The following is a 27,833-nucleotide window of genomic DNA, read 5'->3' on the forward strand; positions in this document are numbered from 1 at the left end:
CACTCCCGTTGCACTGCCGAACACCTGCCAGAGCAGGGACGGGTCTTCGTTACGATTCTGTATGAACACCTCCTCCAGAGCGGCTGTCCAGTTCAACTCATTCAGGATGACCGCAGCTGAAACATACCCGCAGTGACCTTGTTAGTCTCCTTGCACAGATAGTCAACCAGAATCACCCCTGCCAGGGTAACTTGGGGTAAATTGACTGCTCCAAATGCAGCATAATTGTGTTCATATAGGGTCAAGGAATTTTTAATTCATAGCAACTGGCTTCTCTTATTCACTTGTAATTTACAAGAATATATCAAAGGATTTAAATACTGATGCCTACTGTCTACTGTACTGCTTGTGGAGCAAAATTCATAAATAAATAAATACAAAAAATAAACATAAATCAACTCATTCCTGACTGGTGTATATATATTCAAGTACATGCTTCAATACTGATCAAATTATCCTAGTGTATAAATCCACATAATCTGTAATAAAAAGGGTTTTAAGAGAAAATCCAACTACACAAACAATACATTAGGAAACATGTATTTTAAAAAGGCACTGTATTTATGTATATTATAAGTTTGGTAAAAACATTGTTAGAAATGACAAACAGCAATAACCACATTTTAGAAATTTTGATTTGAAGAATACCGTAGTCTCTTTGTTTTATTTGCAATTAAAACCATAAGTCAGCAGAGAACTAAACATATTCCGTATCTAATAAGCAGGAAAACACACATGTAACCTTTGAGATGCCACTGCATTCCCACCCATCATACATTTCCTTTGTAAAAGCTCTTTGCATTGCTTTTATAAATTCATCTACCATTCAATCACATATTCCAACATTTTAGAAGCTTGCAAGCTAAACCAGATCAGATTTTTCATGTTGTCTTTTTAAAGATTAATTTCCCGTACACTTAATAATAATAATAAAAAAGGTTAAATATTTAATGGTAGGGGAAGGAAATTCAATATGACTCAGGATTGAAGGAAATGGATGTAAATCATAAGAAACCCATGTCTGTTGGCTTTTTAATTTGGTAATTTATCAATGTTTGGAATGTTTTATTTTATGAAAAATAAAACTATTAGACAGTGATGAATGTCTTAATCAAAGTGAAATCTCTGTTTAATGGCGATCTACAACGCAAAGAAGACAGCGGGAGACATAACTGCGCACAGCACCATCCATGCATTGCAAAGATTTTTTTGCATCCAATAATTTGGGATTTTTCTTGACTTGTTTGTTTTTGAAATACAGTGTACTGCATTTGCATTTCTTTTCATTTTAATTGCACTTTGATTTAAACTAATACCGAGCAGGTTTTCAGACTAAAAGTTGAATGGTGTGTACTGTAATCAAACCATAAATACTGACTTGATTAAACGGAAAGGAATACACTGAGCTCTGAAAGCAGAAATCTGTGTTTGTATGCTTTCTGATTTAATTAGGAAGCTGGAATGATGCAACCTCGTGGTCTGAGAGATAAGCTGCTGCATTATTATGCAAGACTTTTCTTTCTTGTTTAAATGACTAATAAATCAGTTCTCATGATCCGGTGGTCTCTGGACTCTCAATGACTGCTCTGGTTACGGTCTGTCAACTAGACTCGGCTCGGGGTCTTTTTCGTTAACTTTCTTGTCATGTGTTTGTCTCTGGATCAAAATGCTGCTTCTTTTGAGCACTAAAACTTTCTCTACCTCAGCTGTTCATATAAGGCAGGAGTGGCCAAAGTTGGCCCTTCCAGTCCTGGTCGTTGCTCCAACCCTGTTCTAAATTGTTTAATTGAACCAATGAAACCTCGATCAAGACCCTGATCTCATTGTATCTGCTAAACCAGGAGTGGAATGGTCCTCCGGGACCGTGATTGGACCCCCTGATAGAAGGCAAGTCATGCGAGTATAAAGAATGAAAGGGTTTCTCCTCACTCCATCACAGTGTCTGTATATGATGGACAATCAGAAGCAGACGAGAGAAAAGCAGCTTTTCTTAACATTACTAGAATTAAGGCTAATGTCCCGATTTCCTTGTTGTGTCCATAAATGGTATACTGCATATATACTGTATGTCAGACACAATTTGTTTTTAAAAGCCAAAATATGCAGTTTCAACACACACACACACACACACACACACACTGAATTCCTCCTGACAGGTTCTGTTCATATACATTTTCCCCTGTATGATCAATTCACTCAACCCCTTCTGTCAGTCACCCACAACAAACAGATCAACAAAGCAGGATATCGATGCACTACATTAATGAGGTGCTCAGCTTTGTAGGTTTTTAATATATTGTTTTCAGTAACAGGTTTTTTTTATACAATGTCTTCCCAAAGTGCTTGTGCAAGCCTTCTAGCTCTGCCCCCCCCCCCCCGCCAGTATATAATAGTGAATTCTGAGCACACCCTTTTTCTGTTCTGGCAGCTGGACTGGAGGTGCTGAGCAGATGTAAAATAAATTTCATCTGTCACTGAGAGGAACGTCTGAACTCCACAGCTCAGAGCCGTGTTTTCCTTAAAAAGTCAGCCTCTGGCTTGATGGGTTCCTTCTCATTCCTGGTACGGGGCCCGTGTTTAATTTATAGTTGTGTCAAGCGAGGATGGGGGTGGTTGTAAATTATTCAACACTTAGACTACAATCAGTCTTGTGAATCCCTTTTGAAGTTCATTAAAGTGTTGAGAGTCAGTGCAGCGCTCTTAAAATGTTACGCAGCACCTTGCAGTGTTTAGAAGAAACACATCGCTGCACCTTTGCTGTATCCCGCGATGTTTAGTTTTTTGATCATTCTAATTGTTTTGATATTTTTTATTCACACATCATCACAGGTCATGAATCACTTGGACTATATAAATCAGACACCAGGGAGTGTTACAGGGAGTTAAGATTACTTCATAAACTTTGCAGGGCATCCAGATCATGTTTACGTGCTGTGGTTTAGAACAAGGATTCTCAGACTTTGTTACCTGAGGCCCACCTGTTCAGCTGTATTAGCCACTGCGGCCCACTATTTGCACTTCTTAAGAAAAAAGTTTTTTTTTAAATATCTGTAACACTGTAAATAAACAAACTAAATTGTTCTTTTTTCAATTGAATCATATGTTTTCTTCTTTAGTATTTTATTGTTGGTTTTTGTTATTTCATATTTATATATTTATATATGTATATATAATGTCTTCGCTCCCGTAGCATACACAGGAACCCACAGTTTAGACAATCTAGATCATGAATATCAAATTGTATTTAATCCACCAAAACAGACTTCAAAAAGCGTCACAGAAGTCATCTTTTCCATCATTAAAAAATCTCTTTTTTTGCCAACAACAATGTGCACTGAGTCATCCCGAGACTGCAGCAGCAGTAGTAGTGACGCCCCTGCCACACTCTCCTTGCCTGTGTCTCTGCCTGACAGTAGGAACCTGACATACGGACCCCCGGGTCTACATGAACCCATTGCTCTCGAGTCCTCTACTTCGGCTTGACACGGATGTGGAGATTCAGCACATGCTTTGTTTGAAAGGCGTCTAATCTGTTGGGAAGGAGATTAAAAATGGGAGCGTTTTCAGAGCATTCGGGTAAAGTGATTTTTTTTTTTCTGCTCAGGACAAAACCTAGGCCCAAAGTCATGGAATTAATCCTTTAAAAAGAAGAAAGACAGAGCTGGGCTGCTAAGTTTTCAGGGTTTCTTTTTCATGATAAGCTATCTTATAACAAGAAATACGAGCTTTTCAAGATAAGGAGAAGCAAGCAAACTCCTTTCGTTTGATTTATTCATTTGAGATTTTCTCTGACTCCTTTTTCCTTGTTTTAGTTTTTTTTTAGTTTTTTTTTTGGTTGTTTTGTTCTTGTGATGGCAGAAAAAAAAAAAAAACCTAATAGAGCAAACTACATAATCTCTCTGAAATGCAGTCCCCTGAGTGCTATTGCAGACATTTTTCATCTTTAATAATTCATTCCAATGATATCTAACAAATCAATCAATCAATTAAAAAATGTCCTTGCATGTATTGGAGCATGATGTTCCTATGCCCTGTATAAAGTGTGGCAATAAAATAATGGATATTATGATGATACCTATTAACATCTACCATAGCTTTATTTGCATGCACACCTGACATGCATAGCCAAATGATACATCTGCTATGTTTCATAATGGCTTCACTTAGTACACAGTGTTGTAATTGCAGTAGATTCAAATTAAAGCCAGATATGACTGCACCATTTAGACAGGCCAGGATTCCACTTAGATCTAATACAGTGTATCTTACTGCAAACAATGACATAGCAAACAGCAGGCAAAATCCAAAACTGTATTACTATTGGGTGTGGTTACAGTTAGATTCATTCAATAGCTTTTCCTCCCAGGACAGCTTGGTTCAAATCTAGCTTACAGTAGGTCTCGAACTCAATGAGCTTCACAGCCTCAACTTTAAGCCTTAGTGGACAGCCATCAAACACTTCAGCACAGTTCAGCACAGGGGGGCAGACTCCCTGGCTGAGAAGCCCAGGACTGGTCTGTAAGGAAACTAATGTGGCGTCTGTAAATGAGAGCGCACAACACCAATTGCTACGCGAGTACGCTTCCATTTATTGATTTCAATATTCAAAAGTTACACACATATAGTTTAAACATTTATCGTTAGACTAACACCTAATGTGGCACCTGGGGATAAACAGAAATCAGATGATTGGCTTCCTAATGTTCTGAGAGAAAGCTCTGGTATGGAGATGGCCTGTCGTCAGGAGAGGAGGCTTTTGTGCATGTGTGTGAAGCTGAACTTTGTGAGCTCTGCTTACACTTGGTTTTCCTAACACTATCTAAGCACTATTCATTTATTGCCGTGAGTTACAATACTGTTCCAGGCACTGAACATACACCTCTTCTACACAAGGTCAACTGTACCCCACTTTATCAATTCCTTCATCCTGTGTTGTTGTTGTTGAGAAAAGAAAATCTATATTTTAATGACAGTTTAGAAGGCAAGGAAAGTGTCATCAGATTTGACAAACGCCACAATTTTCCTCTTCCGTCTCTAATTGCTCGCTATCTGCACTCCGTAAATCAGAATTCATGACACACACACACACACACACACACACACACACACACACACGCATGCACGAACACGCACGCTCTAGAAATAAGAAGGGAGTTAAAAGAAATAAATAAATAAGCCGCCTTTCTCTGGACTGAGTGCGTTTTAAATTAGAGACGACACAGTACATAATAAACAAATAAAATGTAATTTGGGTGTTTAGTGGTGGGTGAAGTGGTGGGTGTTGAATTCAATGTTTTAATTAGCACTTGGAGGACTGATAGTGCCCCTTCACTGGTTCAGGAGCAGGGCATGGTTTGGGCAAGGGGGGGGTTACAGTATAGTTGGGGAGATCAAGTGGAAAAGTACCTATTTCAAAACCTCCCCACACACACTTAACGCCCCTTTTTTCAATAGCTGCCCCTTGATACAGAATGCAGGTGATCAGCAGTTGAGAGGTATGCCCATGATATAACTCTGAGTAACCATCATTTAGATCAGCTTTCATACTTGCAAGCTTGTGCTCTAAACACTTTCCTGATAAATAGATCATTTTTTGGTCTGATGGGTAATGCAATGCAAGTCCCCTGCTTGCATAACTAATAACGCTATACATCTATGTTTAATAACATAGCGATTTCCCATCTAAACTACCATACAATTGTGTTTCTAGCTTTCTTTATCATAACTGGTAAAGGCTCAAGCTGTATACAGTATATTACAGTTGGCAGCAAAGCATTAGGAGCAATATACAGTTCAAGACGAATGAGACGAAAAGGAGAAAGAATAGAAAGAACGTGTTTACAGAGCTTGCTAGTCATGTGTCTGTGTCACGTTGCAAATGTATAATCTCTGCCAAAAGCTCACTACAAAACATCTGACAAGTCAGCACTCTCTCCGATCAGTTACTCAGCCGACGAGGAGTGCAATCTAACGTTTCAAAAAGGGGATTGTGAACGCAGAGGCGTCTAGAACTTCCAACAGTCAAGCAAACATTCTGCTTAAAAAATACACAGAGAGGCCAATACATTATTACAACAAGGCAGGTAATTACACAGTAGTTACTTAGTAAATACAACATGCACTTAATCTTTTTCCATGATATAACCCTAACACTATCCCTAACCTTTTTCTGATACAATTGTGTACTTACATAAATCATGCAAAAAGATTTACACATTAAGTACATTGTAACTATGCACAACAACATTGTATTTATGTTTAAGTACACATGTATTCATGAAGTAACTGGTAAGTAAATACACAGAAATGAGTGATACTTAATGTAAAGTTTCTATGGGGGTACAAATAAAAAGCTCAGTGCCACAGGCGAGAGGTCAGAGAATTACCCCCTGTCCCGGGAGCGTTACCCAAATGAGCAGCCATAGAGGAAGAAATGACATTCTCCAGTCACCGTTCACAATCTGCTCACTACTCTGCACTATTTTACTTGTGATTTTAAATCAGTCCCTGAAAGCTAAATCTTATGTCTCTCGCTCTCGCTCTCTCTAATGGAGAACAAAAGCACTAAAGTAAGCCCTACAGGTTTAACCCACAATATCATGGTCTGACAGCGTGGGTGTTCATCTATTATCTTAGTAACAGGATATTTTTTGGGGGTTGCTGTTTTTTTATAGTGCTATTTTAACTGAACGACAAATTCTTCCCACTTTGCAGTCCGGGACCCTTTGCGATAGACTTGTGCAGTAAAGCTTCTAATTACAGCTCTCTTTTTGTTATCCTATTGCGCGTGTGATGATTCTCTATTTTTGTTTATGCCTACTAATAGTATATATATATATATACCCCTTAAGTCTGTGGAAAAGTGAGGTGGGGAAGCATATCACTGTTGCACCTGCTTCAATGTACAATGCTTTAACTAGCGCTTCAGTGCACAGGGAACTCAACAAGAATGGAATTGTGGCTTTAAATGATTAACAGATTATTGAGCTGAGACATTGCTACTCTCCATTCTCCACCCACTCAATGCCAGGCCACTCAACATTTGCATTCCCTAAACTCGCTGTCTAGCAGCACCCTCTGGTTTCTTTTCATTATTTGCTCACAGTTCCAGTCCCAATTTATTTTCCAAAAAAAGTTTTTTTTTTTTTGTTTTAATAGCCATTGATAATTAGAGAAGAAGACAAGTGAATGTTTGACCTGAGCTAATTAGAAAGTTTTGAGGCTTGACAGTTCTAATCATTGCTGAAATAATGATTCATAAAATGGTTCATTATGGCTCTAAGGAAGCAGTTTCAATCTCAATAATGGCGATGGTCCCAGACAGGACACTGCAACGGTCTTGTTTCACTTTCAAAAAGAAAAAGAAAAAAAAAAAGAATCATTAACTGGTTTCTAGCACTACAGCTTCTCTCTGTTGCTCTACAGCTAACTCCAGGCCAGGCTTTCTTTATCCAGCAAGGATTGTCTTACACACTGAATGGCCGAAGAACTGGAGATTGTAAAGAAAATGTGAAAATCTCACAGCCTGCAACAAAGCATGCTGATGCATGTGGTCATGTGGTTCACAGATGTTAATATTGTAAGCTCTTTGAGAGTTGGGTGCAACTATTCAATAATAGGTCTCAGTGACTTCACATAGGTGAGAGTGAGGAGCCCACACAACTAACTCACCCAACATTACTGGCTTCCAACAGCGCTCAGATATTAACAGAAAACTGACATTTTCTTATTAATTCCCGAACGAGGACACTAAAAGTTCCATTGCACAGCACTTACAGCCCTTGTAGATATCAGTGGGGATCTGCACAGCGGTGCTGGAGTAGTTGACCTGGTTTTTAAAGTTGGGATCGTCTACGAAAGTCAGCTGCAGCTGCTGACTGGTGGATTTCGTCTGAGCTCCTTCTTCACCATCAAATTCATCACCCTAGAACAGAAAAGGATATTGTGACACTAAAAAAACACACTCTACTGCATTAATGACACTTGATACAGGTACAGAGATGGGAACAGATGCACACATTTGCTGGTTTATGAGGGACAAAGGACCAATCATTCTGAACCGGATTTACAGCGGGTTATATTGTAAGGAAACTAATTTGATGTCTGCAAAAGTTTCCTGCTATCTGCTTGTAGTGAGTCACCTCCCAGCCTCAGACAGAGCAGAGTACGGAGGTCAAGCTGACGGAACCCAGCATTAGGTGGCCCCAGGAGGCTGCAGTGTCAGAATACAGCAGCAGGGAGTCACTACCCATCTCATGCATGTTCCATTTCCATTATACATTCACAGGCAATGGAACTTGACATGCTTATAGTCTTACCTCAATGACAGGCTACCCCTGTGCAAAATTAGCACTATGTTGAGTAACCTGAAGTCTATGTCAATTAAAAGGACCACTCACTACCTGCTCCCAATCAAATGTGTATTTTATAAATGTCTTAATTAAACATAGGTTACAGTACATGTTAATTTGGGTTTTGACAGCTACAAAGGTTTGTAACTGTCAGTGTTCTGCTTTTAAAGCCAATGTTGGATTTACCAACATACACATACATAATGTACTATGTAGTACCACAACACTGCAGAGTGCTTCAGTAAATGCCTGATATTGCAGTGCAGTTTCTCTACCAGCACGATTAGCCCTTATGAATATAGCTTTCCTTGAAAACCAGTCCTTATCTGGTACAAAAATACATCCTATTACTCATCAACCTAACCTCCTATTAGTTCTGCAGATGGGTGCCTGTCAAGTGGGAGTGGTTGTCACTGCTTTAAAAAAAAAAAAATTAAAAAGTGCTAAATATTCACACCACACCTCCCACAAAACTGCTAATTACACGTCTCAGTTTAACCTCCTGTCCTGTTTCAACAAAGCAGCAGGTATTAAGCAGGCACAGGACCTTGGAAATCAATTAGCGCTGAAATATGACTATCAAAGAATGCATTAAGGAGGAGCAGAGGTAATCGCGCTGCCAATAACAAAGATCAAACAATGCTTAAACACAGCACGCGCTTCCCTAAACCTCCTCTCCCCTTCTAGCCTCTCAATCTGTATTGCCGTTAAAGATCACTGGGTGAGTGTATCGTGATTGCTATAACTAGCTGTGTCCACTTGAAGCTTAAATACCAGACTGGGAGTCCAAGTTCAAATCATTGGAAAAATGTAGTTTCTGCAAAATTAGTCAGAACAGTGTCAAAGGAACTGTTGTCCTTCTTTTTTTTATATATATATATATATATATATATATATATATATATATATATATATATATATATATATATATATCTTTTGTATATTTCATCTGACGTTTATTTCAATTTTGACTGTGTCTTGCATGCTTTTAATGTGTAATGTGACTGCAGTGATAGAGCGCTGTGTGGTTGATCGGACTGGAGTGACAGGAAGTCCTGTTGTATTGATTACACATAAGTTAGCCCCAATCAAGTCTAAAGTAAGTGTTCTGGGGCAAGCTTGCACAGTATAATAGACCCACATCTTATTAAAGCAATCTGTTCCCCCTTGTGCTTCTTGCTCAGAAGCACTCAAGGGGCCCATGGAGTTCCTGTTCTATGAGCTCCTGGGCTGGAGAATGTTCCCAGCAATATAAACTTATTTCACAGCCAGGAGAGCATACAAAAGTAATTGCCTACTATTAGAGTGCAGGCAGTGTAAAAAATGACATTTTGATGGAGTTGTGTTCGAGAAAAAGCATTGGTTCACCATTGGTTACTTAGGCATTGCAAAAGTGGCCAAGTGACTTTACAGTCACCCCGCACTGTATATTTATCGGGCCAATTTGCAATTCAACCCTAATAACAGAGCTGCTGATGCAAAGCAGGTATTTTGCGGCACGGAAGCTGCTCAGCAATGTGTCCAAATAATGATGAGGAGGAAGGCAGCGTGCTGCTCTTCAGAGGAATACACATTATCATAACTACCACCCTGCACATCGAACCACTCTAATGTGCACGCCATCTACCACACACAAGCAGACGCATCACAAAAACACTTCACAATAATATATGACACTGTCTTGATCTCCAACAACAAAAATTATCAGAGGCAATATTGTGCTGCAATATTTTGAGTTCTTGCTGCTTTATTTTTGCTTTATATGGGTCATTTCCATTATGTAAAGCACTCATTTTTTAAAACCTTAGCGTGAAGGGGCTTCTTTACATGGCTATGTGTTTGAGAAAGAGCAATCCAGCTATTATGCAGTTTGTAATACATCCCCAATCCAGCCATTATATTCTGTGTAAACCCACTTCATTCCAGCCGCGGGTTCTCTAATAGGCTACCCAATCCACTTATTATACAATCTGTAAATAGACTCCAATGCGCTCTATGCATTGGCTGTGTTGTATGATCCTGCTGCAGGAGATGCATCCCAGTACAATACAGCACAATACTGTGCAATCTGCCACGGTTTCCTTCATGCAAGCATAACATAGAGTGCTTTACAAGAGAGCTGTGCATGGAGATGCTATGTCTTGAGCCTAGCTGAATCTCCACTGAATCTGTACCTCTATTATTTCTGAAGGAATATGTCCCAGTTCTTGGGGAATTTCTGATTTGTTCTGGATCTCAGAGTGTCAGCAGAGGAGTACTGTAAGAGGTCCAGACTCAAAACCCACGAAGGCTGGATTTGGACACCCCCTCCCCACCATCGCCCCTGACGATCAGAGAGATTGAAGTGGAGGGAGTGGATTTCTTCGTTAAAATCCAAAAGGTGTTAAATGTCAAACTAGGATGAAGGACATTCAGAATTTAATCTTACTCCATTAATGTGACATTTTGGATTCAATCTTGATAAGCTATCAACAGAAGAGAAAGCGTGCCGTTTCCAGGACCTGTAATTTAAAAATAAATAGGCTCTAGATCTAAACAGCTCCTTTGGCAAAGTTCTTCAGAGGCTGTGTCTGTGCGCAGTCGGCCGCATCAACTCTCTCTAAAAGATCATTCCATGAATTAACTCAGCTTTGTTTTGTATTTTTTAAATGCACCCCCTCCCCCCACCCCCGTGAAAGACACATAGGATCCTAACATTTTTCAGGAATTATAATGCTTAAAAGTGTAAGCAGCTTCAAAACGCCCTTGTAATTGATTTTATTGTAATATTTAATGCTTGCAATCCTTCTGAGTGGCTATGGGTTCTGCTACTCTGATACTATAGTATCTATATATCTGTTTATACCAGACATTACCTGGCTACAAGCTGGCTTAAAGAATCCTAACAGAGGAGAGAGCGAGTGAGCGAGAGAGAGAGAGAGAGAGAGAGAGAGAGAGAGAGAGAGAGAGAGAGAGAGAGAGACTAGCTTGGACCAGCTCTGTAACCTGTGACTTCGGATGACATACTTGTCTCTATTTGTTACATGCTGATCTGGCCAGCGTGAAGCTGCCTTCTCTGTCAGTAAGGATCCTGTCTGCATGTGACAGAACCTGTCGTCCCGCTTTCCCTCTCCAATCAGCCGGAAAATCTGAAGGTCGTTGGGAGATCCGCTCTGAACTGGTAAGGGGTTAAAGCTGTGAGTTGATGTATTCAGAAAATGTAATTCCAATACCTATTTCTAGTGCTTTGATGTGATTTATGGCTAGGTTTTAATGGTCTATTAAAATGCAATTTTAATTCTCCAGACAGAAAGATTTTTTAACCCTTAATCTCCCACCGTGTGCAAGTATCATGTCCTAAACCCAACCCTGTGTTGCATGAGTCTACTTGCCTGTGGATAGAGAGACCCATACAACAGATCTCCCCCTGCCTCTGCCCATACACCACCTGCCAAGGATAGAGAAGGAAACAGACATGGCACTGGTACCCCCCTACAGTACAGCGCACCTGTCACCTTTCAGCATCTATCCACTCACTGCCCAAGCATTAGAAATCAAAGAGGCAGTTCCACTTAGTGCAGATCAGGCACAATGCCAGGAGGCTGAAGATCCCCGTCCTCATAATAGGTGACTGGATGTCTGTCTCCTTTCTCTAAAAGCCCTCAATGCCGTCAGCATTCATAGGCTCTTCACACTGATCTGTGTCAAAGGACTGAATAATACAAATTATCTCAATTCAGTAAAGCTGAAGAAAAAAATTTCTAATTATATATATATATATATATATATATATATATAGATATAGAGAGAGAGAGAGAGAGAGAGAGAGAGAGAGAGAGAGAGAGAGAGAGAGAGAGAGAGAGAGAGAGAGAATAAAATAATACAAGAACAAAAGAAACTGTCTGTGTCCTGTCTTTTTTGTCTTTTCCATTAGAAATATAAATTGAATGTTTTATTAATTTGGTTTTTCTAATTATTATTTTTTCCTCCTCAGCACTTTGTTGCTGTTAACCCAGCTTCCTGACACGATGCGAGTGGTTTGTGAGCTAGATTCTCAAAATGATTTACAACACGCTTTTTATTCATCACTGGGCTTTTTATTTAAAAATAAAAAACAGAATTATACAACTCAGACATTACATTCAGGAACTCGAAAGCAATCTTAAGTTCCTTCTTACTCATTTTAGAATTGTAATTAGTATTTCTTTCTTTTAGAAATAAATTCCTTTTGACGATATAGCTTTGAGAAATGCTGCTGGCCTGGTGAAAACAATCCTGATTCTCACTTGACATGAGCCAAAGATATTTCAGTATCAGTACTGGGTATCCAAGACCCTGCAGATTAGAACCGGCACAGTTCAGTACAGCACAGAGAACTGGGTACAGTGACTGTTCTAAAAGTTCAGATACAATACAGAAAACTCAGGGCCAGCAAATGCTGAGAAATCAGTGATGGGAAACGAAGAGCCAGCAATGCTTCTGCTGTATGAACTGCAGTCAAAGCTGTCAATTATTCAAAACAAAAAAAAACCCTGTCGCTCCAGGCCTCTCACCCGCCGCAGGATTTTACATAATAAATTCATTACATGAAGAAAAACAATTAGTCAGAAATCTTGGAGCTTGTCTGTTTGTGAGGAGAGACAGGGCATGCAAGGGGGAGCGGGGATGCTGTGGGGCTGTATTAGCAGAGGGAGCTGAGCTTTGTGGCTGGGCCTCTGGGTGCAACCTGACAGGGAAGTCCTCGCAAGGCCCCGAGATGAGAGGGGGGTTGAGGGAGGGAGTGCAGGCTCCCCATGATTGACTGACTAGAATTATTTTGAAAAGCCTTCAGTCTTCCTAACGAGTCGCGGGCTGATTTCTGTCAGTCAGTTCCACGCTGCCAGAACGCAAGCACAAAAACGTCAGCAGTTCGTTCCATCATTACTGAACTGCTAAACAGCAGACTTACCTGTATTTAAAAAGAAAAAAAAATAGCAAGACAAAGAAAAGTGAAAAATCAGCTTTCCTACAATAAAGCCTGCAGACGCAGTGAAGTGTTTTGCTCCCAAATCGCCTCACATTCACTGCCCTGCCAATTCATATGAAATGCTGCTGTAACTACACGCAGGCAATCATTGGCAGGCAGTGAATGCTGGGATGCTGGTCGCTCACATGATTCCAGTTAGAGCAGCCAACCTTTTATTCACATGGTACTTCTCGGCAGATGTTGTTTCTGTACTGCTAACACAGAGTAACCCAGTGTAGAGTTTCGCATTGCACCCTGAATGTAAACCACTTTAATAAATGGGGTCCACAGTAAGTACCTCAATTATACCATTCGTCTTAAAGCATTAACAAAAAATGCTTGGCGACTGTAACCCAGAGGAATAGTGCACCACCACTGCCCTCAAAGCCATTCCCTGCCTGCCTGCCTAATATCAATATCCCTGCTGAATGCTCAGCCGAAGATCAAAGCACATGCAGCACTCCTGTCGCAGGGATGGGCGCCTTGTTAAGCAGCCGCTGGAGTAGGCACTGCCAAATCCTCGGCATTGGCAGCAGTATGACTTGGCAGGCATGTCCAAAGCCCCCTTTTTCACGAAGTTAGCGAATTTAGCGCTTTGAAAACTAGCTGGGTTCTGGCACCGTGCTCCGTGTTTTTTTTTTTTTTTGTTTTTTTTTAAAGAAGTGTTTACTTCACAGCTTGCCGATTTGGCCTTGCGCTGCTGTGTGTTTAGATCCAACTTTATCACTTCCACTCACGGTTGTCTACAGTGGGTTTGTTTTTTCTGTGAATGCTGCTATAAGTTAGTTTAGGCTAAAATGCATGCTGTAAAATCAGAAGAAAACCAAATATTAGACGATTCAATGATCAAGTCTGGCTTCACAGCTCCACATCAACTGCAGAGCTCCCCTAAAGGAGGACAAACAAATGTTTTTAAATGTTTTTTTTTCAATGCACTTGAACATCATTCCTGTCTCCCTTTTATGTGTTGAAAATCCTTTGGTTCGATTTTAATTCAGGATAAGCAGATGTTTCAAACACAGCACAACAGCTGCATTCTGACCATGCTGCTGCCTTAAGACTACATGCCTTACGCTTACGATGCAGGTACACTATAGCGTTGGTAGATGTGGAAAACAAAGAACCACTAGATTTGTATCACAATAAAAGACTAGCGATAATGTTAACTTGGTCCGAGTACTGGAAGACTGTTGAATTCTTACCGTGCTGCCTGCTTTCCTGCACTGGAGTGCAAAGGGTTGAGCAAGCTTTGCACTGACAGAAGCACGCTGGCTATGACCTGATCACAGTCTCGCCGGCTTGCAGCTAAACTGATTCCAACTGCTCTACCAAGCAGCTAAAATAATATAACCACCCCCACCCACTCCCCCGGCCCCTATCTCCCACCCACTCCCCTGGCCCCTATCTCCCACCCACTCCCCCGGCCCCTATCTCCCACCCACTCCCCCGGCCCCTATCTCCCACCCACTCCCCCGGCCCCTATCTCCCACCCACTCCCCCGGCCCCTATCTCCCACCCACTCCCCCGGCCCCTATCTCCCACCCACTCCCCTCCCCCGGCCCCTATCTCCCACCCACTCCCCCGGCCCCTATCTCCCACCCACTCCCCCGGCCCCTATCTCCCACCCACTCCCCCGGCCCCTATCTCCCACCCACTCCCCCGGCCCCTATCTCCCACCCACTCCCCCGGCCCCTATCTCCCACCCACTCCCCCGGCCCCTATCTCCCACCCACTCCCCCGGCCCCTATCTCCCACCCACTCCCCTGGCCCCTATCTCCCACCCACTCCCCCGGCCCCTATCTCCCACCCACTCCCCCGGCCCCTATCTCCCACCCACTCCCCCGGCCCCTATCTCCCACTCCCCCGGCCCCTATCTCCCACCCACTCCCACCTATCTCCCACCCACTCCCCCGGCCCCTATCTCCCACCCACTCCCCCCTCTATCTCCCACCCACTCCCATGGCCTCTATCTCCCACCCACTCGCCCGGCCCCTATCTCCCACCCACTCCTCATACAAGCACATAATTAAAGAGGCCAAATTAACACTCACTGACAGTTGAAATATGCTGATTGCTGAAATAAAAAAATTAATGTATGCTTTTTTTTTTTTTACATTCAGTGTATAATTAAAGATTAGAATTCATTTGAATTACAAATTCCCAAATGAAATTTAGCACCCTATTTTTATCAAGTCAGATATTGATCAAATTAAGTGGCATCTGAGTGCACCTGTTTGTGCTCATCAGTCAGTTGTGAAAATATGTGCATTTATTACTGGAGTATTCCTGATTCAGCCACCCTGCCTGCCTGCCTCCCTCCCTCCCTCTGTCCATCTCTGCCTGCCTGCAAATGTGTCGTTTATATCCTTAATATACTGTACCTACCTGCAGTGATATAGAAGCAATAGGCACTCATGTTTGAAAATGTTAGACCACTTTGTGCTTTAATTAGGCATCTTAAACAACTTCTAAAAAGTCTCATTCACTTAATCATTTGTGGCTCATTTTCTCTTGCATGTGTGACTTATTAAAGTCATCAGTTAAAGTTGATAATCACTAAATTGCCTATTTTAATAATTTTCCAAGATTTTCAGTTACAATAGTTTGATTTCATATGCACAACAAACCAAAACTACAGAAGCAATATATATATATATATATATATATATATATATATATATATATATATATATATATATATATATATATATAATATATATATATTTATTATTACCATTATTTGAACATTTCTATCAATTCCCTTTTATTATGATTCTTGATTTGTAATTGATATTCTATTTTCTTATCTTACCTCTCCACATCTTGGTATAGCAGGTGCCCATGCATTTTCACTACAATGCACACTCATGGGATTAAATAGCTGAATCAATGTATAAAAACATGAGCATTAAACAGCTGAATTGTAACTCAGGTGGCAGCATTAGCATTGGTCTACATGAGCTACTCATAGTTTTACAAGGTAATACAGAACTGGGGTAAGACACATTGTGAATGAATGGAGAAGGTGAACACTGTATGAATAAATAAACAGCACTTACATATTCAGAGTCTGCTTTGGCGTCGTAATATTCAATCTCATTTTCCTGCAGGAAAAGAACAAAAAGAATGGGTTTTACAAGACAGTCCCATAACGAAAGGCATTGATTCATTTTTATTCAAGTGACGAGAGGGAGTCACCGTCGAACAATCTGACACAAGCAGTGATAAAGCACATGCTGGAACAAATCAGCCACTTTGCTTTAGACCGCAGTTAATTTTGTAAAGCACTGCTTTGTACAGGCTGGGGCGAGGGGCCCTAGTGTTATGGAAATGTAATTAGAAAAGAGCGGTGTTGTGCTGTTCGAGACGGAGCTGTTAAAAGAGCTATCACCCCCCCTTCCCCTCCCCTCCTCTTCTCTCTGGTATTGGGGGACCGTTCTCCTCTTCCGCGCTGGAGGAGCTGTGGAACGGGGAACGCAGCCACCTGCATATTCTAATTAACCAAAACTCACAGGAGAGTCCTGGCGCTAACAAGCTAATTTCATGTGTAATGAACATCATTCTGAACCAGGGTCTGTGAACGACAATAAAGCACCAAGCAAAATGTTTTCCAACCCCTCTCAACCCCCCCATGTTCTCTTTCCATTTCTCTAGCTTCCTTTTTTCACTCTTACAAAGAAAAAAACTCGAACTTTAGTGAAAGAATCAGTAAAAAATGAATAACACATTCGCACAGAAGTTATTGAATTAGTCGGTTATTATAATAACTTTAAATGAAACAGGCTGTAGCAGTACAGCCTTACAAATCCTGTAAGGCATCATAAGAAATGATATCACTTTTAGAATGCATTTAGGATGGCATGCACTGTACAGTATTTTTCCACTATTAGTGCATTTTTCTTTCTGTTCATAATTAGACTGTTGCTGGCATTTTCTACATTTGAACCTGGTGTGTTTCCTCTACTGCAGTTAAAACGTGTGATTTGTTACAATGTGTGCTAGGAATGGGCTGCTAACCTCAGTCCCTTTGCAAGTCTCAGGATCGAGTAAACAGCAATAGGCAAAGTGCTACCAGCCTCTCAATCTTCAAACAGACGTGGCCCTCGAGCCAATGCAATCCACATCGAGACATTGGCATCCAGGGTGGCCAGAGTTATCACATGTCACTTACAGCCTTACCATATTATTATTGTTATTATCACAGACAAGGACACCTTGTCAAGGGCACCTTCTGCAATAATCAGAATGAGTTTTCTTTGAAGCAGCATTTGTCATGCTTTGAAAGCAGGAGAGGGCTGGGCAGTACAGCAGGACGGAGAAACCATGTATTCTTTGCAACGTGCATGCAGTATATAATACAAATATAAACTGCACTTGATGATAATTATTGCCAGGAGCAACTGGAGATTCTTGCAGTACTGGAGCCCTCAGCACAGTTGGGCATTGGATGGTACTCAAATGTGATCTCCAAGGAAGACCAGAGGCTGATGACTAAGAAGAAGCAAGCACTCCTACCCAACAGGCCACCATGCTGTTCCATCCATTGCATGACGTAGATGCTTAACCTGCTTGCCCAGGTAAATGTCTTACCAGTGGGTTAAACAGACATTTCTCTGTTGCAATACATTTCAGACATGCAAATCAATGAAAATGAACAGAAATCAGCTGGAATGAGCAAATACAATTTTCAAATTGTGCATGAATAGGGTATTAGTAAATTTATATACTTTCTGTCTTGTTTTACTAAAGCAGGAAACTATCAACTTTCAAAAAAACCTACTCAACATACAGAGAGATGAGCTCAAATGGCAATCTAATGATAGATGCACACCTGCATGGCATATCCACTAAACTTCAACAAATGGGAAACTGCACGTTACTTAAATACTTATTTATACCACTTATAAAGTTTTGTCCATGGCCTCCAATTCCAAACTTGCATTTGCTACTCTTTCCTTAGGAATACTGCAGAGTGAAGGTGGTATTCATATTTCTATTCCTGACTTCCACGTTCATAAAAATAAATCTTTATGGCATAATTTGTTTGAAACATCAATACTTCCCGCTGTTACATGTTTCATTGTTATTATTACTGTTTTGTGAGCGCCATCATTCTTATAACTGACAAGGAATAAAATTAATACATGAATATAAAATGCCCCAGGTTATTCTGAAGCCCCTTTGTTCTCTTTCCATTTCATATATTTGAGAACATTTTATTCATTTGACATTTCAACAATTTACCTTCACCTCTGCCTGCCGTTAAAGTACTGTGCATTTCAACACACGCTGTGCTAAAGCATAATGCATGCACACTAACTTGTATATAGATATCTTTCTTAGCTTTCGAGGATCTCCCGGCTCCCAGTCCACAGCTCTAACCACACGCACACACTGTCTGTCTCTTCCACCGGCAGCTGTACTGTAAGGGTGAAGGAATGTTGAGGGCAATGTGGTTGAGAGGAGCACAGATTCCCAGAAAGCCCACCCTTTGGCTGTAATTTTCCAGCAGTGTGGACTGATAGCAAGTTTGAGGCAATCTTTCTGCCTTATTTCCTCTGACCTTGTAGTTAACATCCTATCTCTCGCTTTCTCTTTCTCAGTGTGCTTCTCCCGCCAGCCTAGAATCCACACCTCCAGGGGACATTGCAAATACCATTCAATTTGAAATGTAACTGCAGCAGCTATCCCTTCACAAAGGGTTTATTTTATTTATTTATTTGTTTTTTAAGTAATTCGTGACAGCACAGAAAGTTCAAATTGATTCAGCAAGAGACTGGATTCACAGTAAACAACCCAACCTGATAAAACCACAGCTGGGTTGTTGGCGACAAGCAGCGCTGGGTTTGGTACTGCTTGTCTTCGTCTGTTTTAGTCTGGTTGGTTTTTAAATACCCAACATCCATTCACAGGGTTACCGCTACTAGATCAATGTACATCTAGAGTTTCCACACTACTAGCAGATTTCATTACAGAAGTCAACTGCTGGAAATTGTACTGTGAAAACTCTACATGATGTACTGTCTGGTTCGGGAATACTTTGAAAAGCTGAAAACCTGCATAGCTTGATTGTTTTAGCCAGTGATACATATGCTTTAGGTTTCTCTGTAACGTATTGCATTTGCAAGTCCTTAAACCACTATGCCCCAGAGTTTGGCATTGTAGATGCTCTAGTTGGAGTGGGTCCTAACCTAAGTTTTTGTTTGGAAGTTCCACCTAAACATAAGCTGCAGTTAGAACAATAAAGATGGACCTAGGATAACAAGGGTTCAAACTTCTTAGTTTCATACAGTGTGTGTTGCCAGACACATCACTCCATGCATTGCGTCATGTTTGTTTGGTACCCGGTTGATCAAACGTAATAAATATTTAAATGAAGGATTCCATTTGAAGAAATGCAGTGACTGGTTACTCACCATACATTATATTAACAACAGTGTGATTGACTCACTTCCCTAACAAAGAGTGGGGTAACACTTTACACTGAGTGTTTCTAATTATTGTGTATTCACATAGTGGTTACTTAGTAAATACTTGAATACTTACACATAATTACAGTGCTATTATGCATCATTACAATGTACTTACTGTGTAACTATTTTTTGCATGATATAACTCTAACCCTAACCCTATTCCTTTTCTGATGCAATTGTGTACCAACATATATTGTGTAAAACGATGTACACATGAAGTACATTGTAGCTATGCATAATCCCTTTGAAGGCATTGTGGGTCTTCCCAAGAGTTGGGGGCTGCTGGAAAAAAATACAAATAAAACAAGCCAGAGCAGGCAGATGTTCCTGAAAGCAGCACACTCTGTTCAAAGTCTACTCAATTCAATAAAAATAAGCAGCGGAGATCAACGATGGCAGGACCCTCAGGCTGGGATGAAGCCTGTTGAGGACTGGGTGGTGTGGCAGGACTGGATGGGGTGGCAGTGGCTGGGTGGGATGGCAGTGGCTGCTTTTTTTCAGTCACCTCAACTCCAGTTTTTATTGCCAACCCATCCCCCCCCACTACACAACCCCCAGTCTGCCTCCCAATTAGCGGCCATCTGCTGCAGTTGGTAAGGCGGTCTCACTGGATGGGTGCGGGGTGCAGGGGTTAAGCACACATTAAATGAGGCGAAGTGGAGGAGCAATCCTTCACAGGCTCACTGCCTTTCTAAATACCTGAACCCAAACCAGCCCACCAGGTAGCGAGCAACAGCAGCCAGGAGATTATGAAAAGAAAAACCCATGTCAAGAATCTGGGGTGTGTGAAAGGGGACATCACTGGAGAACCTATACATTAGACGTACCGCCACAATGCAAGGTTACTGTCACTGTCAGTGGAATGGATGGCTTAAACTGTAAGTGAAAAAAAAAAAAATTACCACCAATTTCACCCCCAGTTATATTCCCACAATGCAGCAACTCTCCACAACAGATCAGGAGGATTGAAGGTCAGTGGGCGTCCTTCAATCCCACCCACTACCTCCCATCTACTTATACCCAGGAGCTCCACAGCGAATATCGACGAGCTACCTGTCCCAGAAGCCAAATACAACGTGAAAACAATGTCCATTTAAAATGCATCCTTTGAATCTTCAGTGTGTAAAAAAAAAAAATGCAATGGTTTGTTGTCTGGGTTGTCTCTGGATAAGGCAGGCAGTTTTGTTGTCTGGGGTTGTCTCTGGTTAAGGTAGGCAGGTTTGTTGTCTGGGTTGTCTGTGGAAAAGGCAGGCAGTTTTGTTGTCTGGGTCGTGTCTGGATAAGGCCGGCAGGTTTGTTGAAATATTTTTTTTCTCAAGAAATGTAAGTGAGATATTAAAATTCATGCATGGCTGTCTCACAGCTGTTACAGCCGGGTCAGCAAAATAGCTTGCTTCGGTAACACAGTCAGGACACATCTTTAAACAAGGGTTGACTGGCTGGGTGCTAAACGGATTACACAAATCTGATCTGACAATTTGTTTTTTCTCATGGTCTGACTGTGACCTGATATTTACTGGAGAGTTTACTTATTTATAATACTAAACATACCTAAGGGAGGGCGTGACTGTGGATATGAGAGGTAAGCTCTGGGCTATGATTACACTAATAATGATATTTGTCTGTTGGAATGTCTATCCATTTTATTTTATTCGAATATGCTGCTGTCTTCCAGGGAGTGCCATGTGAAGCATGTCTTTAGAGGACAGTCCAGGGGTAGCTCTTGCATCAAACTCTAAAAGCCTGGAGATCTTTCACTGCAGCATTGCTACATGGCCTGCTAACTTCATAGTCACCCTTTATAAACAGATCCCAGTGGCAGAGTGGCACTACGAGGGGCACCATGTTGTTTTGGGAGGCCCCTAATGGAAAAGGCCACCCAGTCAAATAATGACTAGAAACATCATATACTGTGAGAAAAGGGGACCCTACAGAGGAGTTGCCAATCGGGCTATTACTGGTACTAATTTGTAAAAAAAAATATAACCTTGGGCATTTTCCAGAAATAACACATATTAAAGTTAGATTTTTGTGATTACCTTTACTTTTATTAATGAGTTTCCATTTTAGCTTGATCTGGACTGGGGGGGGGGCATGGCCCCTAAGCCCCCTCCCCACTTGGCAATGACCTTGCATATATTAGTGCTGCCAAACTTCTCTTCACTTTCTGTAGACTTCTCCATTCTCTAACATGAGATTGAAGAGCACTGCACGCAGCAAGCAATACCACTTTAAAAAGCTGTAAACATCAGGAGCAATGGCAGTCGACAGACAGACAGAACTAGGCTGATACAATATCTTTGAGTGATTCCTGGTCTGTGCTGACACAGTTAAAAAAGGACAACAGCAACCTAGCTGTATAATTGGCAATCACTTAGCACAGCACTTGCAATTCAGTGGAATACGTGCAGCAGAATAGCTTTAAACCCTTGCTGGCTCTCAAACGCTTGTAGGAATCTAACTTAATTGTGGAGTTTATATAAGGCACTCAGTGGTGCATGGCGGCTATATTTATACACCTAGCTGAATGTTAAACGGAGGCTGCAGGAAATTTCAAAATCTCTTAATTCCCTTCCACGTTACAGGAAAGCAGCTTTTCAATTCCCCTTAATTAAAACGGGGGTCTTACTTTACTAGAGGAGAGCTGATACTCGTACACTTCACGGTACGGCAATAAAAATGTGAGCGCCTCGGACGAGGGGGAAATTCGCCTTACAAATCGGCTTTTAAAACATTTTCAAAGCTTTTTGCTCCCCATTTTCTGTAAGCAATAGTAGAAGTTTAATATATATATCCATTTTAACTTTTATTGGAGTTAAAAAAATAAATAAAAAAGGGCAAGTAATGTCTGCATTGGAGCAAAAAGCTTTGATAGTCGTCCCATCAATGTGGATATGAATTGCCACTGAATGGAAAAGACGAAAGAAGGACGACTTTTGTTGTTTTGAAATCAACACATTGAATAATGGATTTATTGAATACCTGCTGATAAGTACTTCATAAAGGCGATTCCGAGTATCAGCGCAGCCCTATACTTTACTGCATGCTTTTAGCGTTTTCCAATCCATACCCAGCATTTCTTTTTTGCCTACAGCTTTTTTAATTTAATCTCTTGCATTACTAAAGAAAAACCAAGCCTATAAAAATTAAAAGACAAATTTATAATGATTTTGTTTAGTACCCTTTATATTCCTCATTAATCCCAAAGCACAAATTACTTTCTTCATTTCACTCGGAAACTGAGACTGTAACGAGCAGGAATGAAATGATTTTCCTCTATTATTTTTGTGTTGCCCTGTCAGTGAACTGTCTCCTATGTATCGTAAAACACAACACAAGGTTTTTGTACAGTAATTGCTTATAATGCATAGCTGTAAGTCTACATGACTCCAAAAGTGGATTATTTGAAACATATTTAGCTTGCTAAACATATTTAACTCAACAGAGAAAAAAAAAAAAAAACAGAACAAGTACAAGGACGTTTTGACAGCTAAATATGTCTATCTGTTTTGTCTTGCAGTCTTCTGCATGCAGTACAGTGTATGTGAAAGATACCACATTTAGTGTATACCCATAGCAATCACAAACTAACCTGCCTGGGGAATAAGTCACGATTTCAATGCAGTGCTGGGCGGGGAGGTTGCCCTGCATCTCAGTGGATCAGTCCTGTGTGCTGTGCATGGCTTCAACATCGCTATTTCAAACTGGCGTGTCTACAAATGTAACCTATATAAATCCAAGATATCATGGAAACAGAACCTGTGTTACAAACTACAGTGCAGCACGTCAATACACTAGCTCCCTTCAAACCCAACTGACAAATACCACTGTCCGCCCCTCAGTTATCACAGAAGCACATTTCATCTGTGTACACCACAAGCTTGCCGACCAACAAGCAGACAGACTGACAGACTGATTCAGTATTCAACATACTGGACATTAAACAGAAAGATTTCAACTTACTGGGCATAGGATGGATATGTTTTTTATTTCTTTTTGTACAGTAACTGCAGTGCAGGGTGGCCCAGATATTGTTGCCATAGTAACAGAGTCACCTGTATGCTGAACACCACTGTACTGCATAGCACTGCCCTCCATCACTCTGCACAGCACTGCACTTTGTCACTTTACATTCGCTGTCTTTCCCCTCCTCCCTTTCTTTCTCTAGCTTTCTCTTACTTGACATTTTGCTTTTATTCTGTCTCTGCCAGTCTCTCACTCTTTCTTTCATCCCTCTCTCCATCTCTACCTTTCAGTGGAGCCAGTCACCTTAATAAAGTGGTACAAAAAATGCATTGTGTGTTTCTAAAACAAACTACAAAAACAAACAAAAAAACACTGGTGCTCCCCCAGATAATTACAGCGCTTAACCTTTAAAAATTCTGTTGTTGTGAGCCATAAGTAAAAGATGGTGCAATTTGTGTTCCCTCTTTTTGCAAAAATATAAGAGCTAGTGCAGGCATATCCAATCACAGTTGTGGATGGCCAGAGTTAACAGGTACAATGAGATAATTAACTACTTTAGGGTCTGGGTGGAGGCTTAATTAGTTCAATTAAACCATGTAGACCAGGACTGGAAAGGGCCAACTTTCGCCACCCATGCGCTACTGTAGTGGCATTGTGGGGCAAATGGGAGCCATTCCCTTACTGCCTTATAACCGATTCTGTGGTATAAAGAGACGGCTTACAACAAGGGCTCACTGTAATGACTCCCAGCTCTAACTCTGAGCATGCACCCTCGTACGCTTGACATCTCTACCAGAAATCAAAACAACCGCAAACATCCTACACAGAAAGCCATTGCAGAGAACAAGGCACAGCCACGATATTCAAGCCAGTGGAGTTCAATCTCTGCCCAGACAAGGAGTGTTTAACCTGGTGCAGGGCGCTGCCCCTGTCAGCTCTCCCTGACCCCCAGGATTGAGTCTCTGATGCGCAGACCCCCGGCTGTCACCTCCACTGCATCACGGGCCACTCAGTCTGCCAGTCACATTGGATCCCTCCAAACTTACTTTCAGCGCAGAAATATTTGCGGTCCGGTGGTAAAATGCCAGCATAATTTTCAATGCCTATAGAGACAGTTCAATGATAATAATAGCAACAATAATGTCGCCCCCAAAGCATCGGTCTGCCGCTCCACCCATACAGAGGTTACACTTTCCTTTATAAATGATTATCTACTGTCCAATCAATCAACTAGTTATTAACTTTGCTATCAATGGATACTATTATACTATTAACCATTATGATAAAAAATAATAACACTGAATTATAATGTACTTTTCATCATGTGTGTTATAAGAATGGAGCAATATACTGTATATCATTACATGCCTCATATACTGTATACACATCAAAGAATAGTACTGCAATTTACAGTCAACAGAGCCTAACTGTCAATAAACCTAATTTGTGCTTATCAAACCGTGGAATATTGAAGGAGCGTTGTGTGTTACCATATACTGTATAATGATTCCTGGTAAAAAAAGGCTTACCCACAAATACATGTACATGTCTAGGTTAGACTTTCAGAGTGAACAGCAGTGTGTCCATCTGGGTTTGGTGATATAGTATAAAACGAGTCAGTCTGGCATCGCATTTCCTTCTCATGTAACAACTTGAAATGTAATTGTACTATTCACAATGCAAAATGATACAATTTGAGAACTGTTATTTGTTACCTTGCTCTTTCCCTCACCTCATCACAAGACTAGTTTTAGCTGATCCTCTGAATGCTTTAATATCCCTCTCTTTGTCGCTCTCTAATTCTAGAAACACAGTATTAGTTACTGTATCTATTTTCAGAGGATTTGTTTTACCACTGCCCAATGTAGTATTTGAAAACAGTTTATAAGGTCGCGTATTGGCCAGGCCACCCTTTGGAGAAGAGATTGCGGTTTAGATGTTTTTTTACTTGGATAAGCAAAAAGAGTGGATTTGCCATAAACATTCAACATCCAGAGAGATAGAGAGCAGAGCAGAGCAGAGCTATATGTGCAAAGATAATGTTGTAACTTTACGTGTGTGTGGAAGTGGAGTTGGAGGGCTGCTCTACCCCTCTTTGAATCTTTCTACTGTTTTTGTATTTAGTGGTGAAGAGATAACTACTCACTTCTGGGGGGGGGGGGGTAACAATAGGAAAAGAAAAGATGAAGAAGCTTTCAAAGCTCATAGTTTAGATTCAGGACCACGGACAAGGTCGTTTTTAATGTGATAAGCTCAATGGGTTCCTTTTCATTTTGATTTTCCACACACTGTCAGAAATCCAGCACGAAATGGTTAAGAAAAAAAATAGTTAAAAAATGTGCTGTTTTGTAGTATTGTCCTATTGTACGTGTTGCTATGCTTTGCCTGTGTATTTTCTTGTCCTTCTATTCGAATTGTGTAAGTTCTCAATGTAAAGGCAAGCTTGTGAAAGTTACTGATATGGACAGTCCTTATTTGGGTATGATATATGGAGCTTGTCTCTGTGTTGAAATCTCTTGCAGTGTTTTATCTTATTAGCAGGGCGTGTGGGTGTCAAATGCATGCATTGTGAATTTTATTAGCAGGTCCAAGAGGGTATAACAGTCATAATGGAGAAAAGTTGAAAAATGAATTGTATGTTTATTAGAAGGATCAAGACGCTACCAAGTTATATTGGAAAACAGTTGCATAAGAACGAATGGTTAAAAGAATGATGTCACCACAGGCTGGGTATAAAAAGGCTTGTGCGGAGCTTATTTGTTGGACCAGAGGAATGAGGACTGCACACACTGTAATCCCAGAAATTGGTAATTATGCGTAAAGTGCTTTTTTTATATTACATGATGATTTTGATGTTTAATAATAATATTAGTATTAAACCGATTAATTGCTGTATTGAGCAAATCACTCTGCGTTAATCCACAAAAACAAGACTCCTGCCAGTGAGCCAGTAACAGAATATACAAATAGCACATGAGCTTCATACTAGGCTCTTATTGAGTGAACATCAACAGCATCTGCATCACATTTCAGACGTGTTCATATCATACTCTTAGATCAACAGCAACCGTGAGCCACCGCTAACAGCAATATGTTTGGTCTCTGATAAATCTGAGATATCAGAGACGGTAGAAGATCAACAAGACGGTGTGGGTCCCCATTAAACAGGGACAGGGACCCCAGTATGAGTGTCTCCGAGAGCCCTTTTCTCATCGCAGACACTGTGGAGAGCCTCGTTGCTGTAGAACATCTTTAAATCCAGCAGTCTCCAAGGGCGACCTCGCTGCCTAATGGAACCTGACATTACATCAAACACAATAACGGATTTCATTTGATGCAGATCATTCCAGCGCACATGAGCCTATCAGGAGGAGATGAATAACAAACCTGCTCATTGGCCTGGAGGAAAGAGAGATGTGATATTTTTTCTGCCAAAAAGGTTATGAAAACATGACTTTCCGTGCCGTCGCCAGCACTGAAGCCGCTACCTCTCCAAATAACAAGGACGTTGCTAATGAAGATCTTTTTAAAATGACTGTGTGCTGCGTCCACTAGCCTATGTCACAGGTCTTAGATTCAGATACTGGACATACCAGCACAGCAGCAGAGACAACCACTGCCATAAACGTCAATCCCTAAAAGCAGTTCTTCGAGGGCAGGCGCAGGGCATGCTTACTGGGCACGTGTCAGAACTGTAGAAATAGAACGGACTTCAGCAACTTAAGTGAGCACCGACATTCAGCATAAAAAAAACCCTTTTCAAGCAGACAATCACAAACCAGAAGGGTCGAGACTCAGAAATCCGTCACATCCCTTGACTTGCTGAATAAGCCTCCGGCATCCAATGCACTCTTGCCGTCTGTTTGTTATGTGCAGATGAAGAACGACTCAGACTTAAAACAACAATTAAAACGGCAATGCTTTCCAACCACTGGTCTGATTTGTTCATGTCTGCTATCACGTCTCTTCAGGCTCAGTCTGACAACCAGCTTTTATTTTGCTTGCACAGATAAGAGTTTTATTTTGACAAATAATGCGATTGCTTTGTGGTATTATTTT

At 40.9% G+C, this 27,833-nt stretch overlaps 1 protein-coding gene across 1 annotated transcript in view; it reads right to left on the minus strand.

The window, feature by feature from the left end:
- LOC121298155 (voltage-dependent calcium channel subunit alpha-2/delta-2-like) overlaps positions 1-27,833 on the minus strand; it is a 208,196-nt gene that overhangs the window by 75,223 nt on the left and 105,140 nt on the right. The window contains exons 5-7 of the mRNA XM_041225052.1: positions 16,395-16,439; positions 7,777-7,924; positions 1-116 (exon numbers count right to left, since the gene is read on the minus strand). The exon at positions 1-116 is cut by the window's left edge and continues 16 nt beyond it. Coding sequence (XP_041080986.1) covers positions 1-116; positions 7,777-7,924; positions 16,395-16,439 — 309 coding nt within the window. The remainder of the gene's footprint in view (positions 117-7,776; positions 7,925-16,394; positions 16,440-27,833) is intronic.

This window comes from Polyodon spathula, chromosome 23, assembly GCF_017654505.1.
Source record: "Polyodon spathula isolate WHYD16114869_AA chromosome 23, ASM1765450v1, whole genome shotgun sequence".
Classification (NCBI taxonomy): domain Eukaryota; kingdom Metazoa; phylum Chordata; class Actinopteri; order Acipenseriformes; family Polyodontidae; genus Polyodon; species Polyodon spathula.